This window comes from Microtus oregoni, unplaced genomic scaffold (assembly GCF_018167655.1).
Source record: "Microtus oregoni isolate MIOR12 unplaced genomic scaffold, Mior012 000007F_ref0000211, whole genome shotgun sequence".
Taxonomy (NCBI): Eukaryota; Metazoa; Chordata; class Mammalia; order Rodentia; family Cricetidae; genus Microtus; species Microtus oregoni.
In genome coordinates, this window is record NW_024543066.1 from 41,251,358 (window position 1) to 41,267,777 (window position 16,420).

Below are 16,420 nucleotides of genomic sequence, written 5' to 3' on the forward strand. Positions count from 1 at the left end.
GGGAGGGGGCCTCGGAATGCATGCTTTGTACTAGTGAGTTTGAAGATGATCATGCCAGAGACGCGTGGAAGTTGACACTAGCAAGCTTCATTTTCCTTTAATGACATCAAGAGATGGGGCATCTGCAGTCAGGGTGGTACACGGCACACACCTTTAATCCCTGTGCTAGGGAGGCAGAGACAGGCGGATCTCTGACTTCAAGGTCAGCCTGGTCTACAGAGAATTCCAGGTTCCAGGACAGCCAGGGTGCTCTGTTACACAGAGAAATTCAGTCTCAAAAAAACAAAATGGGGGGGAAGGGGGGTGTTTTGTTTGTTATAGGGGTGACGTGACTTCACTTGGTCTCCTGCTCTATTTCCCCTGGTGGTCTCCAAAGCTTTAATTTCAGCAAGAGTTTGTTGTTTTAGTTTTGTTACTTTATAAACTGAGGACAAGGTATGGTTGAGGGGAAGGGTTTTCTTGTAGATATGATGGAGAGTACAGTCAGAGGCATCTGGAAAAGTCTAGAACAGGGAGGAGGCAGCAGACTGAACACAGTCAGCAGACTCACCTGGCCATGGGAAGAGAGATGTGGAGAGCAAGAGAGGAAGACAAGGAAATGCTTGCGAGGGAGACCAAGAGAGAGGGGTGCACGAGAGCACAAGGCTGAAACAGCAGGGTTATATGGGATGGGAAGGGGGGCAGGAGCTGGAGAAGTTTAGGGGGAGAAGAGCTGAGAAGAGCCTCAGGAGCTGTGGCAGAGGGAGCCCTCCTGGAGGCCAACCTGCGTTTTGGTAACCTGATAGGAACCGTGAATCTATCCTGATTATTTTTTTTTTTTTGGACCTGACAGTTATAATTTGTTTATAAGTCAAATCTGGTCTTTATCTTTGGAGGTGAAATGCCCGTGCAATGACATCTTAATTAAAGTGATCCACCTGCAATTTTATTTCTTTGGATACTCTGTCTCCTGTTTTCACAGCAGTTTTTTTTTTCCTGTTTGTTTATACAGAAAGGTCTGAAGTAGTAGCTCAGGAAGGTCTTAAAATCACTAAGTAATCAAGACTGACCTTGACTTTTCCAATTCTGTGCCCAGCCCTATCTCTTATTTTCTTGGCCATATACTAAAGTCTGTCTTTTCACCTACTGCATATAATCGAATCTTACTTTTTAAAAGAAGTAATGACGATTTTGGCTACTTTCCCATACACTGGTACACTCTGCCTAGGATGAGTAAGCCTGGATTTACACTTACTTCATGCTGAGTCTCCACATCCTAAATAGACTTTGGCAAGTGTATTTGACGAGTAGTGAAGTGTCTGGCAATTAGACACAAGACGACTGCAATCCACAGAGGAGATACTTAAATGAATGGCTCTGTTAAAGAAGCTAAGCAAACAGGATCACTTCAGAACACATACATTCCTAAGCAAGACGTTATCGGAAGCAGCAGTGCTTGAAAAGCCCTGGGAAAGGTGAATCACTGGACACTTATTAAGTAATATTTGAAGTGGTAGGATTTGAGTATGGATAATGTTTTCTTTCTTAAACGGCTGAAAAAAACTGCTAAAAATATAAACAACAGTTCACAAAGCGCCATGAAAGTCAGGAGACCCCACTGTCTTGATGCTTTAAAGAATTGCTTCTGCGACCATCAACCGCGAGAAGAGGTCACATATACAATTCAATACAGGTGGTGCCAGAGGAAAAATGACCAAGGCTTGTGTATAAAACCTTCCAGATATCGCAAGTTATCAACAACAAAAGCGTACTCTTTAAGTAATTAAAGAACTGGGGGAAACTTTGCAGATGGGCTGTCATAGGCGGGGTGAATGAAGCTGGTGTTTCAAGGTCCCAGAACCCAGGGTCAGCACACAGTGCTTCTCTGAGGTGCAGGTCTTTCCGAACTCTGTGCCTGTCATTCGAAACAGGATAAGATTCTAATCACCCCGACCCCTGAAGAGAAGCTTGCACGGACAAACTTCCAGTGCAGACACCGACTCCTTAAAAAATCCTAGACCCATAAGCTCACTCCGGCAGGCTGCAGAGTGTGTCTGCACCGGGTATACCCGGTTCCTCAGCCCGACCCGCACAGCCACTCCAGCTCTGAGACCGCCGCTCCCTCCGCCTTGGCGGGAGCACGACGCCCCGCCCCCGGAGTGTGGCGGAAGTAGCGGGAGCGGCGCGCGCCACCTCGCCGGCTGCGCAGGCGCTCTCCTCGCATGGGTTGGCGCGTCCGTCTAGTTACCTCAGTCTCCGCCACCCCCGCCCCTCATAGTGGCGCTCTCGCCATCTTGCACCCCCTCCAGCCTAGCCCAGTCACCTTTTCCCTTTCCACAGTTTCTGTCCCCCCATTCCCCGCCCCCTGCCCATCGTGTCCCGGGGCCGCCGCCGCCGCCGCAGACACCGCGCCATCTCTGTCCCCTCTCATTCTCCACGCGGGACGCGCAGACGTGCTTCCACGTGTCCTTAAGCAGAGGTTGTGGGGCGCGTGGGGGCGGCGGGGAGTGGGGCGAGGTCATGGGAACGCCAGGGACGTGGCAGCCAGAGGTCAGGCCCAGGGCTGCGGGCCCAGCCGGGTGCAGGCCGCCGAGTGTGGGGTGCGCCATGGCTCCTCCCCGTCGTCGGTGGGCGTGGGGCGAGGGGAGCCCTGGGCTGGGCGGAGAGGCACCTTTCGCCTGCCACCCAGGTTGTGTTGGGGTGGGGAGACCTTCAAAAAGGAAAGCTCTGCTTCGTGGAAGTTAGGTAGCATTAGTGGAAGTTCAGCCTGCCAGGAGAGACCCAGAGGACACAGAGATGCTGCTGTCACCGCCCGCCTCTGGGACCCCTGGGGGAAATCATTTAGGTCGTGTTGTGGGGTGTAGATGGGGATCACAATAGCCTAGCTCCAGATTTATGAGAGAGTATTTGTGTACTTAAAGCTTACAAAAAGCCAGCAGAATTCTCTGCTGTGATTTCTTATGAGTTCCATGTTAAGAAATTGTCACCTTGCCTTCCCTTAGGAAAGTCAGGACAGTTGTTGTGACAAATGAGAATGGAGTTATAGGGATAGTAAATATATTTGACGTTCAGACAGGATCCCGGAAGCAGTATCGTTATTGTATACCCGGATAAATTAGCATCATGTCCCTGGAGTTTAGTGGGAACTCAGAAAGAAATGAGGACATGTTTATCTGGGAGACACCTGGGTCTCCCAGATCACCGGTAAAAGATTGCTTGAAACAACTGGTAGAATTTCTGTGTGTTCCAGAGAGACAGAATTTAACGACTAAAGGGTTTCTTGATAATACTTGATAAAAGCAGAACGTAATGGGTTATGCTGTTGTGAGTCGTGGCCCCTCAAATCCCCTCACCCACCCTGGGGACCTTTAAATACAGTAGGTCTACCCTGAGGGCTGCCCTGCCTAGGGGAACTTTATGCCACGCTGAAAATGCTATACACGGTGGGCTTCCAGTATGGTAGCCATCAGGTGCAGGTGGCTCTTGAGCAATGGAAACGTGGCAGGTGCCACTGATGAGTAGCAAATTAATTACAATTTAAGTGGCCACCCACGCGCACGGTGGTTGTTGCATGGGATCACACAGGCCTGCAAAGTTGAGAGCTGTTGCGGTCTTTGATTTGGTGGAGTTTTAAGTCAGCTCAGCTTTTGGAATATTTATGCTGTAAGGATTCATAATTATGTCCAAATATTGCCTTTCATTCAAAGCGTGGGCCTGCTAGTATTTATTTACAGCTTGGCAAATTAAAGCAAAACACTCCTTTGACTCCCTGGTTCGAAAGCTAGCGCCAGATTTAGCTGGAAAGAGAACACTAGCTGGAGTTCTCTTTAATCAGCGCTGGCTTCCACTGTCTTTTATCACCGAGTTAGTTCTTTGTGAAAGCTTGCAACTCTTTATTGCTGCCGTTTGTTTTTTTCCTACCATCTTTGAAAGCTGGTGCTTCCCCTTTTAACCTTTTGTATAATAAGACAGTTTAATAAATTATGGTGGCAATATTTGGGCAATTTTAGAAGTCATTTTAGTATCCATATTCAAACTTCTGAAGAGAAAAGTGAAATTTGGTGATCAATGTGTCGTGAGATTACTTTCTCTGAAATATGCCTAACTATTTTTTGACTGAGTATTTGTAAATCTTGAACATAAAAGCCTTCTCCTTTTTCTCCCCTCTCCCTTCCTTCTTCCTTTTTTTGTACTGGGGATTGAACCCTGGCCCTCCCACTTACTAAGTGGTGGTTCTGCCACTAGGCTATACACACCCAGTCCTTGAAAAGAAACCCTGAGAAAAAACGAAACTGTCACGGCGTCGGGGTAGTACACTCTGAACTCCAGCCTGGTATTTGTGAAACGTTGCCCTTGGCCTTTGGTTCTGGAATGACAGTTTAAAGCTCCTGTGTTACATCATAAGCAGAGATTAGTTCATGACTTGCAAGTCAGACTGAGCTGGTCTCGAGTGGACAGACTATCTTAAGTTTTCTGGGACAGTCACGTCCCAGCATGCTTCCTACCAGGACCCCTTTCGTACTGTCAGAAACATTCCAGTTTGGACTTGCTAACGTGGCCACGCTTTTTAAGCGTGTCAGAACTCTTAGTCTTGGAAGGATTAGCAATTTTGCAGTCTCCAAAATACACTTGCTGAAAACAGTGACAAAGTCCATGCTGTTTCCCTCATAGGATATTTGGAATAAGGCCAGAGAGTGACTTGGTCCCTTTAGGTACTGGCAATTTAAATGTTTTACTTTGTATAGAAATCTTGGGTAATATGCTTGTTGGCCCCATTTGGTGTAAAGGGCTACAAATATGCCGGTACAGTAAAAACAGTGAGATCGAATCGTCCTGTTTTCCTTTTGAGAACGGGTGTTTTGGTGAGGTCAGATAGTAAATCAATCGGAAACCTGCTTTTCATGTATTAGAATGTCAGTGATTTTGCTTATATTTCACTTACATTATGAGAAGGGATTCGGCCATTGCATTACTGTGTTAACTGAATTCATGTTAAGTGAAGGGGATGAGCTGTTCTGTTTGTTATTTTAAATGTTGATGGTAATGCCACTGAGCCTTGTGTGTCTTCTGTAGTCCCACTTTTAGCCTTGAACAGACTGTCACACTCACGAGCTGCCCTCTTTGAGCTTGCTTAATGTTAAAACCCTGACGTGTTTGTAAAGTGCTGTGCTCTTTTTTTTTTTTTTTTTTGGTTTTTCGAGACAGGGTTTCTCTATGGCTTTGGAGCCTGTCCTGGAACTAGCTCTGTAGACCAGGCTGGTCTCGAACTCACAGAGATCCGCCTGCCTCTGCCTCCGGAGTGCTGGGATTAAAGGCGTGCGCCACCACCGCCCAGCTCCTGTGACACTTTCTGTGCACCCTTGCTTAGCCATTATCTCAGGAACCCTGGGAGGGAAGTGTGTAAGTTTCCTCTCTAGAGGAACTGAGGGAGAGAGGTGGAATGAGTTGCCCAAGGTCACATGATAAGCCTCAGAGCCTGTGTTTGAACTCCAGAGCTCAGCGCTTTCCTGCTACACCGAGTGAGCATAGGCAGATAGTTCACAACCAAGTTCACTGTGACCAATTCCTTGTGAAGGTCTTGTGAGTTAATTATGATCCACTTTTATTTGTGTGTTCCTCATTGTATAGAAGAAAGGATTCTGGGCCAGGAGTCAGGGGGACCTCAGTTTTAGTCCAAGCTTGTGTCACTAAAAAGTGGTGTGTGGCCGGGCGGTGGTGGCGCACGCCTTTAATCCCAGCACTCGGGAGGCAGAGGCAGGTGGATCTCTGTGAGTTCGAGACCAGCCTGGTCTACAAGAGCTAGTTCCAGGACAGGCTCCAAAACCACAGAGAAACCCTGTCTCGAAAAACAAAAAACAAAAAAACAAACAAACAAACAAACAAACAAAAAAAAAAGTGGTGTGTGTCCTTGGGCAGTACAAGAAACCCCTCTGGGCTGCAGTTTCCTCACCTGAAAAATGAGGGATTTGGATGAAATTAGTGATTTTCAAACTGTGGTTTGAAGTCTGCTCACTTCTTGGCCCCTCCCACCGGTTTACATGGTTTAGTTGGCCTGTTGGTTAGTCATGGCCTACAGTCTCCTTTAAACAAAGACTATCTGGACGTATCATTTAATTTACTAGACTCTCAGATAACTAACGGCAGTGTCAGCCCCTGACTGCAATGGTTGTAGCTCTGATAATTTCATATTACTTTAGAGTATCTGGAGATAGGCATCTTTTACAAATGAAAAATCTAGGCATTTTTAAAATTGATAATTTTTTGTTAAGATATATGCCTCCATAGATCAGGTTATCAGCTACTTGAGATCAAAGCCTCCCCTTTTTTTCTTTTTAAAAAGATTTATTTTAATTCTCTATGTACGCACACATCTGTGTGGGTACCAGCAGAGGCCAGAGATGTTGGGTTCTCCCGGGACTAGAGTTACAGCATCTTTGAACCTTTGATGTGGGCTCTGGGAACCAAACTTGGGTCCCCTGAAGAGTTGTATGTTCTTTACTGAGTCAGCTCTTTGGCCTAAAGCCTTACATTTAAAAAGAAAAAAATAATTAGGTCTGAGACATTTAGCCAGTATTTTTAGTTTCCTCATCAGTAGTGGGAAGGTACTGGCCTGGTAGGGTGATTGTGGAAAAAAACACAAAAACAAAACAACAAAAAATCTAAGTTACTGCAGTAAAAGACCAAGTAAAGCCCAAGTCCATTAGTTCTTCATATACATGAATTAAATCGCCATTAGCCACACAGGCTGTATTGTAACCACATCATTAAATTACCATTGGTGAATTGTATATGCTTAATATTAGATGACAATAGATTTCTTATAAGGATGACTATTTATAAAACATGATTGTAGGCTAGAAGAGAATTGTAATGTTTAAAAATATCTACTCATTTAAAAAAATCCTTGTTTTCTGCTATATGACTTACTATTAGGATTGTTAAGTGATGGCTAGATTTCCCACATACTTAAAGAAAAACCCATAAAGTCATTGAATTTTCTGTAAAAACAATATTGTCAAAAAATGAGTTTGCTATGGGATTTGCCAGTGTGGATGCTGTGTGTTTTTGGCTGTGTTGTTAGATGTAGTCTACAGTACATTTTTATATATACTTTTAGTAAAGAATATTTTTTATAACAAAATTTGAAAAAGCCAATAATATGCATTAAAGCACATGGAATAGAATTTTAGGCTAATATGAACCTAGGGGAAAAAATATAGTAAGATTCTCCCATGTTTGTGTGGCAGAGAGCGCTGTTGTCTGTAAGTTAACTTATCATTAGGTAACAAGGAAATGAAAATGTTTTGTTATTTTGTGTGTGTGTGTGCCTGCGCGTGCATGTATTGTATTGTATTGCAGTTTATTGAGCCTCGTGACTTATGCATTTAAGGCAAGAATTCTGTTGCTGAGTGATAGTCCTTTCCATTTTATAAATTTTTTTATTTTCAATTCAAGTATATTTTTGAGTCCTTATTGCATTGTGGGTTTATTGTTTTTTATTTATTTTTTTGTTTTTGTTTTTCTGAGACAATTTTTCACTGTGTAACAGAGCCCTAACTGTCCTGAAACTCACTTTGTAGACCAGACAGGCCTTGAACTCACAGAGATCTGCTTGCCTCTGCCTCCTGAGTGCTGGGATTAAAGGCATGTGCCACCACACCCTGCTTCATTGTATTCTTTATAATACCTTTGTGAGAGATCATTCCTCACAAATCATTCCTGAAAGATGGAGGAAGTGAACCTGAGACCTCAGTTGATTCTTATAGTATAGGTTCTGGTGTATTGGTTAGTTAATCCTTTAAAGAACCCATGTCCAGCCAGGTGTGATGATGTAGTTCTTTAATCTCTTTACTCAAGAGACTGAGGCAGCAGGATTGCAAGTTTGAGTCTAGCCTGAGCTACCTAGTAATTTCTTTCTCCCTTTCATCCTTCCTTCCTTCCTTCCTTCCTTCCTTTTTTTTTTTTTTTTGTTTTTGTTTTTCGAGACAGGGTTTCTCTGTAGCTTTGGAGCCTGTCCTGGAACTAGCTCTTGTAGACCAGGCTGGCCTCAAACTCACAGAGATCCACTTGTCTCTGCCTCCTGAGTGCTGGAATTAAAGATGAGTGCCACCACTGCCCAGGAATATCAGGGCCAGCCTGTGACGTAACACAAGGCATTGTACCAAACCAATGCAAGCCAGACCAAACCAACGAAACTCCCCTCGCCATGGCATTATCTTTTAAGACTTGACTCTGTCAGCCTGTACCAGTCCCTTTCTGAATCTCTCACAAAGCTTTGTGTATGCTCCTCCCCAAGTGTCTGATCGTTGTCTAATACATTCTTAACTGGAATTGTGTGGACTTTTGCTTGTTTGCTTCTGTTGGTCTTATTTCCAAGCCTCCTCCTCTTTTTATTAAATAATAGCATAGTTGTGTTGTTAATTTCTGAGGTCAAGCTTCTGTCACCTTTGCTCTTCTTACATTGCCTACTCTACCTGCAAGTTAACTCGACATTTGTAATATGTTCTTATTTCCACTTGTTCCAGATATCAAAGGCACTGACATCTCTTGTCTATACAACTTAAGTGGCTTCTGCTTTCCTGGGTCATTCTGCAGCTATCCTTAAAAAATTCCGTGTTCAAAGTTCTCCAATAGCTTAGTATTTTCCTTCAGTAAAAATTAACCGCTGTTGGCCTTCAAGGCTTTCTAGTATTGCATCCTCCTTATGACACGGATCTCCCTTTCTGTTGCTTGCATTTTCTGTTCACTGCACTCTGCCCACAGTGGTTTTAGGGGAAGGTTCTTGAACACTGCCTCTTGCATTTTTGTTCAGATCATATATCGTCACCCTGTAGTTGAAATTCATTTGTTTACTTTGCTTTTTATAGTACTACAAATTGTTTTTGTCTGAGTTTACTCCTGACCCTATAATGGTTTCTTGTTGTTGTTGGTTTAGTCATTATTATATCCTGAGGCCATAGAAGACCATTTGGCTTTCAGTCAGTGTCCAGTAATTATGAATGAATAACCAAGTGCTGAACCACCCTCGTTCAGTCTTTTAAAAAGACATTGACAGTGCCTTTATGATAAGAAGGGGAATAGAAGGCATGTTACTTCTTATAGGGGAGAGTGAGGGGAAACCAATCAGGGATGAGTTTCTGTTTCTGTGTCGTTTCAGAGATGCTGGAGGAGGGAATCAGTATGGGACAGAAGTTTGAAATGAATAATGCATGTTCACTAAGATAGTATTAACCAGTTGTGGTGGTTGATCTTCATTGTCAGTGGGACTGCACTTAGAATCATCTAGAAGACATATGGGAATGCTTCTGAGGGTGTTTCCAAAGAACTTTAACTGAGGGAAGACCCATCTGAATGTGGGTATCACAGCCTGTAGAATTGGGTCCCAAACTTAATTCAAAGCCAAAAGAACACACGAACCCCAGTGTTCATCTGTGTCTGCTTCCTGATAGTAGATCAGTGTGACTAGCTACTATCACCATTATGCCTGACTGTGACCTCTCTAACTGTGAGACGAAATAAATCCTTTCTTTAGTTGCTTTCATCAGGCATTTGCCATAGCATTGAGAAAGAAATAAATACAGAAATAGAGAAAATTGGTTTTTGCTGTGACTATCTGACCATGTGACTTGTAGGCTTTTGGAACTCTTTTGTAAAAAGAATTTGGACCTGTGGGCTAGAGAAGCCCTAGAGTGTCATAAGCCATAGACATCCGACGTTTTGACATTGTGGTATGATGCCATCTATAAACCAGCTGGGCTGCATTCGTAGCTTTGCTGGGCTGCGTGTAGTTTGCAGACTGAAGGTTGGATGTGACTGCTGTGAGCAGAACTTAAAGGGTGCAGTGTGGGCTGCTGGAATGCTGAAATGAAAGAAACTAATCCTGGCTCATGGGATTTCAAATGGGAAAGCGGACTCTAGCAGGACCTGGGCTAGGCTGCCCGTGCTGTATTCTGGAAAAGAATGGGTATGTTTTGCCCATGGCTAGAAAACTTGTGTTATTATTCTACATGCTATAGACATTTTATAGATACTTTTACACTTTTTGAGTTTTTGCGTTTGTAGTGATTGATCTTTTGGTATTTTTCATATCAGTAGAAATTTGGATTATGATGGAACTTGATTTTTTTAACACTAAACCAAAATGGAGGACGTAATAATGTTGAATTACCTATATTTTTCCTGCTTTTGGGGTTTTATAAAACTATTCTAATAAAAAATTATTTATAATAGATGTCTAGGTTAGGAAATAATTAAGATTGAGACTCTGTGGATGTTTGAGTAAACGCATGGATCTGACTTAATGTTCCTTGCCAGTAATAAAGCAGAACTAGCCATTCCCATTATGTTTCTTAATTGCTGGTTGGTTGATAGACTTATAGCCCAGATTTTGATATTACTTCTAGGATATAGAAACTAATAATAAGTCTCAGTTCTTTGAGGTCTATGAAGAAATGTTGTTCATGGGATGTCTTCTTTGGTCATGTTGTCAACAGAATATGTTCTTCAACGGATACCCAGTAACATATCCACAGCATTTTGTGATATCTGTCTTTACCCTGTACTACAGTTGGGACTTTTTGTGTTTGGCAGCAGTACTTTCTAATGAAAGGAAGTTTGTGTGAATATATACATACATACACATGTATGTTTAGATGAAATAAACAAATTTTGATTTTCCAGAATGGAAATATGGTTTAGTGATCAGGTTAATGCAGAATTAATCAGAAATGAACTTTTTCCTGGGGTTCACATTTAAGCTGGCATGTTGAAATGATCTGGGACTCAATCTGCACATCTGAATTCATTTTGTAAAATATGGCAAGCAGCTGCATCCCTGTGGAAGCTGAAACAACTGCAGGACATTAACCCATTGAGAAGATTACAGTAGGGTTTCAGTTCCATGTTAACTGTATTTATTAGTGAAAATTGACTTGAGTGCTTCTGCTTTTAACAGACTTTTTTATGTCTAGAAGAAAGGAAATAAAGCATTGGAATGATAGGACTTTGATGTGTAAAGAAGTTAATGTCTAAAGAAGTAATTATCTAAATCAAACAAAATGTGGGTACAGGAAAGAATTATTTTGGAGTCTAATGAGCTATCAGCTCATCATGTCAAGAAAAATGTTCTTCACCTGTTTGATTTAGAAATTAAGTAACTTGTCTGTGGAAGACTGGTTGTGGTTGTAATAAATTTGGATTGGAACTTTTTACCTCTTACCAATAAATACACTTGATAGGAACCATTTCTAGTGGGAGACAACTGAAAGAAAGCTGGGCATCAAACCTAGGGCTTGGCCCTTCGTATAAATTCGCTCTATGAAATCTGTCCTCTTTAGAAAGTTAAAACAGGGTGACTGGATTTGAACTGAAGAAAGGGACAGATCGCTTCAGCAGTGCCTCACTTACTTTAGGCTATAAACCCCACACAGTGCTGTGTGTATCAAATCTGAAACTGCTCAACTCCAGGCCTGATTTGGGAGGTTGGGGTTAATACACAATCCTTGAGGTTAGTATTTCACCAGGCCTCGTGTTTGAACCACTAAAAACACTGGGTGTGTGGGGTGTGTCTAAGTGGTTCTTGAAAAAGGGAGGCTGTGTGTTCTCTTTCTGATGGTCTGGTTGTAGAAATCTGTAGTTCTTGTTTTCTCCTAGTCATAGATTGGTGGGGTAATTATTATTATTTTTTTTAACCCAAGTTTCAGACTGGAGTTTGATGGCACACACCTGAAATCCCAGCACATGGGAGGTGGAGGCAGGGAGTCTACATAACAAGTTCATTGCCAACTTGGAATAATGAGGGTATCTCAGAACCGAAACAGAACAAGGCAATGTGGGTAGTTTCTTTCCTTACTTTGTTTGTAGAAAAATAGTAATCATTTCAAAAGTTATTGTGAAAAACAGAGCAAATTTAGGCTTAAAGGAAAGTGATAACTTTTCTTAGCATTAGATCTTTTTTTTTTTTTTTAATGTGTTTGGGCATTAGTTTCAGTTTGAGTGAAATGCTTTTGTCTTTTAGAGTATTCATGTTGTGTGCCTTATTTAGTTCTAGCCTTCAGCATAGGCCAAAGGAATATCAGGGTATTTCAGACATCATCACATTTAAGTATCTCTACACACCTATTATGATATAACTAAGGTGCTGTTCGCACTAGAGCCCTGTGCCGTGTGGCCTTTTCAAAAGCTGCTCATCTTGGACACTTGGGTGTAGTAGCGTTTTCTCTAGCTTAGCCTCATGGACCCTGTCCTTGAGGAGTGCCCCTGGTCTAGATCCCCTTGGTGATTTTTATCATTTTCCACACATTTGGTCAGATTAAAAGGGCATGTTATGAAGATGAATTTGACAGCCATATGGAGAGTGACCTGAGAGTGAGAGAGATAAGAGTTAGTAGAGGGCTCTATAGAGAAAGGGGCAGAAGAGGACCTTGTCTTCCTGTACGTCATGGATATAGGGAGGGTGAAAGATAGGAGATTTTTAAAGTTAGCTACTCTAAATTGATATAAAAGCTTTTGTCAGATCAAGATAGGGTATTTTAAATATCTTTATTTTTAATAGCTAACATTTATTGTGTACTTACTGTATCAAGATTGTTCCAAATTGTTTTCTGTATGAGTTCATCTAATTGTCACAATAATCTTTAAAAAGCAGGGCTATTATTCACATTTTATGGATGAGATAATGGAAGCAGAGAGAAGTAAAGTAACTTCTGTAAAGTCTTAACAAAGTAACAGAGCTGGGGATTGAACCCAGACAGTCTGCATCTGAAGCCAAACGTTGAAATCAGATCTTTATGCCCAACTCTAACTTCATCTCACACGTTCCACAGAAAGCATGTTTTCTTCCATTACTGTGAGCCTGGCTATCAGCAAGAGAGCCTCAGGAGAGAGCACCCTGTGTAGACATTGTGTGATTTGCCAGGAACTGTGTGTGGGGAACTAGTTAGTGACTCCTAGCCCAAAGAGATAATATGCTCTGCCTTTGAGATGTGCAGAATGGGAAAACATCTATAGGCCGCTGAGAGCTGATGCACAGGATGGGGCTGCATGTCTTCACTGGTTGGAAGCCTGTCTCCTATGAATATGTAGTTTGTGACCCTTTAGGCTGTCTCTTCAGGCCAGATGTTCCATCCTAGAAAAGTTCTTTCTCTGCCTGGGCTTTGCCTTCTGCAGTGGTGTCAACGACCAGCCCTTCTGTGCATCACCAACTCTAGAGGCTGTCGTACAATTAGGTTATTCCTGGACTTCTCTTTCAACTGTTTTAACATGTGTTTTCAAGTTCGGATGTTCTTCCATAGAATCTGCAAAGTATTTCTAATTCCCACCTTAGGGAAAAATGATGGTATTATCAGGTTGATATAAACATAGGGAGTAATATTTATTGTGTTTATAGTATGGTAATTAGTACTTACTTTGATGACTTTTATGTTCTCTTAACTAGTTCTTATTATTTAATTTAGTGTCGTGTACAATAAATAAAAATATATACGTTAGAATTGGCTAGTTTTCATTATATATCAGCCTGATATATTTGATAGGAAAAATGTCACATTTTAAATTGAGCCAGTTATTTGCTCATAAGATTATAAAATATAATGCCCACTTCTGATCTATTGATTTTCTGCCATAATTTAGCCTTTGGTTCAAATGAGAACTAGATTATGTTGTGGTTTTCTCATTTTGTGTATTATAGTTATAAGAACATCTTTAAATTCTACCTGGTACTCCTAAAGTAAGTGTGTGTGTTCATGTGTGTCCCTGTGCATGCGCACATATGTGTGTCCTGTCTGTGTGTGTGGTGTATGTGGAGGCCAGAGATTGATATCAGGTTGTCTTTCTCAGTCACTTCTTCACAGTAATTAATTAATTAATTAGCAAAACAATATTCTATTTGAAAGTATCCAAAGAAGATGCTACATTCTATCCTAGATGCTTAAGTGTTCAGTAAGATTAGGTATGTTGTGCCATGCTAGATAATAGAGCAGCAGATCTATTATCATTTTATAGTAATTCAGAATAGGTCAGTCCTCAAAGTCATTCCTCAAAACCCAGAGCTCCCTATTTCAGCTAAACCGGCTAGTCAAAGAGCATCCAGAATCCACTTGCCTCTCTCTTCCTCAGGGCTCGGGTACAGGAGTGTGTTGCTGTGCCAGCTTTTATGTGGGTGCCGGGATCTGAACTCAGGCCCTCATGCTCGCAAAGCAATCACGATTGCTACAGCCAACTCCCCATCTCCCAAAGTGACTTTTGTTTTTATTGGCCTGTGTGAAATGGGGGAATATGTGTTAAGGGGCTGCTGGACACTCCCTGAAGAATCGCTAATGGGACTTTGGTTGCTGTGCGACACTCTGGAGAGCTACCAAGTGATGCCAAAGTAGTTTAATGAGTATTTCTGTTCTAGTACTTACTATAGTGTAGACACTGTGTACCAGTCATGTAGGTGATTCTTTGATACCTGAGCTGACTAAGCACTTTTCTCCTGCTATACTAATTTTCATTTGAATAAAGACATTAAGTAGAAGACAGATGGATTTACTACAGAACTGAAATTATCTGAAATTTGAAGATTTCTGTACTTTTTGAAGTAGTTTAGAATTGCTTCTGTCTTGTGTACTTTTTATAGCTAAATATGTTTGTAAGTTTTATTTTTTTTCCTTTTCCTTTAGATGAATAATACTGCAGCTAGCCCGATGTCTACTGCCACTTCGAGTAGTGGAAGAAACACAGGGAAGGCTGTAAGCTTTGCTGCAGAACTGCAGAGCATGCTGTGAGTGTGTCTTCACATGTGTTACTGTTGCTGTTTTACCCTGATTAGTGTTGAAAAAGGAAACGGAAATAAAATGCATACATCTTAGCTTCATGAATTTGTATTTAAACAGAAGTAAAGTGCTCTCAGCATTGAAATACCTACAGTGAGACAGGCAGGATTGGCTCTGAGTGCTGCACTGGTGCACTGCGTCTGAAAACTGGGCGCCAGCTCACCTTTTTTGGATAGTCAAAGTATTTTCAGAGAAGGTTGCAGTTTTTATTAGTTCTCCTAAGTCGGTGAACCTAATTCAAAGTAGTTTTTAATTTTGGTAATATTTGAACTGTTGCGTTTCAGATTATTGTGAGAAACACAAAGCATTAAAAAATCACATGTATTGAATCTTTGAGAAGTTGCCCATTTGTTTGAGAATTCTTCCCAGAAGCTATCCTCAGCTTGAAGTGAATGAGACAATTTATCTTCATTGGGTGGGGAAGCAGATTAGTTAGGGAACCATGTAAGCTCTGAGTTCCTTCCTAATGGTTCAGGAGACCGGTATCTATGAGAAGAGGCAATGGTACTTCTTTCCCAGTGGTTCTCAATGATCGCAATGATCAGGGAGTTTAAAAGAATATTTCTGTGGAAAGTTTAAATGCCTTTCTCATGTGTATATTGATAGCCTTTAGAGCAGGTTGACTCTACTGTGTGATAATAATAGTTCAAAGCACAGTTTTGGTATGTTTGATCGCATTTGATAGTCTCTCAGTAGACATACTTCAAAGAAAGTATTAGCATTGAAAGCGTTAATGTCATAATATCTCAGACTCTGTGCTTTCAGCTTATCTTTATAGTCTTAATTATTGAGGATCTTGAGAACTTTGGTTGTATGGATCATCTATAAATATTGAGTTCTTAGAATTTAAAACTGAGAAATAAAAATTTATGCTTTCGTTTGAAAAATAACAAACTTACATGTAAATATAATCTATTTCTTTTAAAATATGTTCTAAAACCGAAAATTAACAACACTTGTGATTGCTAAAATGGGGATAAACACTAATTTAGAAGCTGAATTTTGTGAGCCTGCCTATATTTTAAATTGTGGAATGCTTTAAGAGTCTATATATTTGTATACATGTTTAAGTTTTTCATTATAGTTTAATGGTCTTTTTGTTAGACTTTTGTGTTATGTTACAGTAATTATATTTAAAATATTGAATATATACTTTATGATAAGGTGATAAATTTCATTTTTTTCCTGTGGCACTAAATTGATTTACTCGTAGTTTTTAATGTGAATTTGAACATCTTCAGAGTCCTTAAATTATAATATAATGAACCCCATGTATCCTTTATACAAATTTAACAGTAATTTCCCTTTCATAGTCTTATTTGACCTTTCTTCCTAATATCCATAAAAAAAGAAATGTTCTAAACCTAATCTCATAGGATTTATTAAAACAATATATGTTAGTAGGTAAAACACTGGGTGACTTGTAGCGTGAGGCAGCAGACTATAGCCATGTAACCCGTCTCAGCAAATGAAGTTTCCTTGGACGTCAGTGATGCTCACACATTTATCTGCCACTCATTGCTGTCTTCAGGCCTCATGGCCAAAACTAGTATTTATAGCAAGCACCATGTGGACTGTGAAATTGACCTCTGAGTTATAAAACCAGCTCTATAAAAGGAAAACAGAAA

General features: G+C 41.1%; 1 protein-coding gene across 2 annotated transcripts in view; it reads left to right on the plus strand.

Moving 5' to 3' along the window:
• The first annotated feature begins 2,249 nt into the window (after positions 1–2,249).
• Supt3h (SPT3 homolog, SAGA and STAGA complex component) overlaps positions 2,250–16,420 on the plus strand; it is a 348,399-nt gene continuing 334,228 nt past the window's right edge. Inside the window, exons 1-2 of one of the 2 annotated variants that reach the window (XM_041656171.1) lie at positions 2,250–2,458; positions 14,640–14,740. In XM_041656171.1, the coding sequence (XP_041512105.1) occupies positions 14,640–14,740 (101 nt within the window). In that variant the 5' untranslated portion in view covers positions 2,250–2,458. Of the gene's footprint in view, positions 2,459–14,639; positions 14,741–16,420 lie in introns of those variants that run through there. The other variant, XM_041656172.1, reaches the window with a different exon arrangement.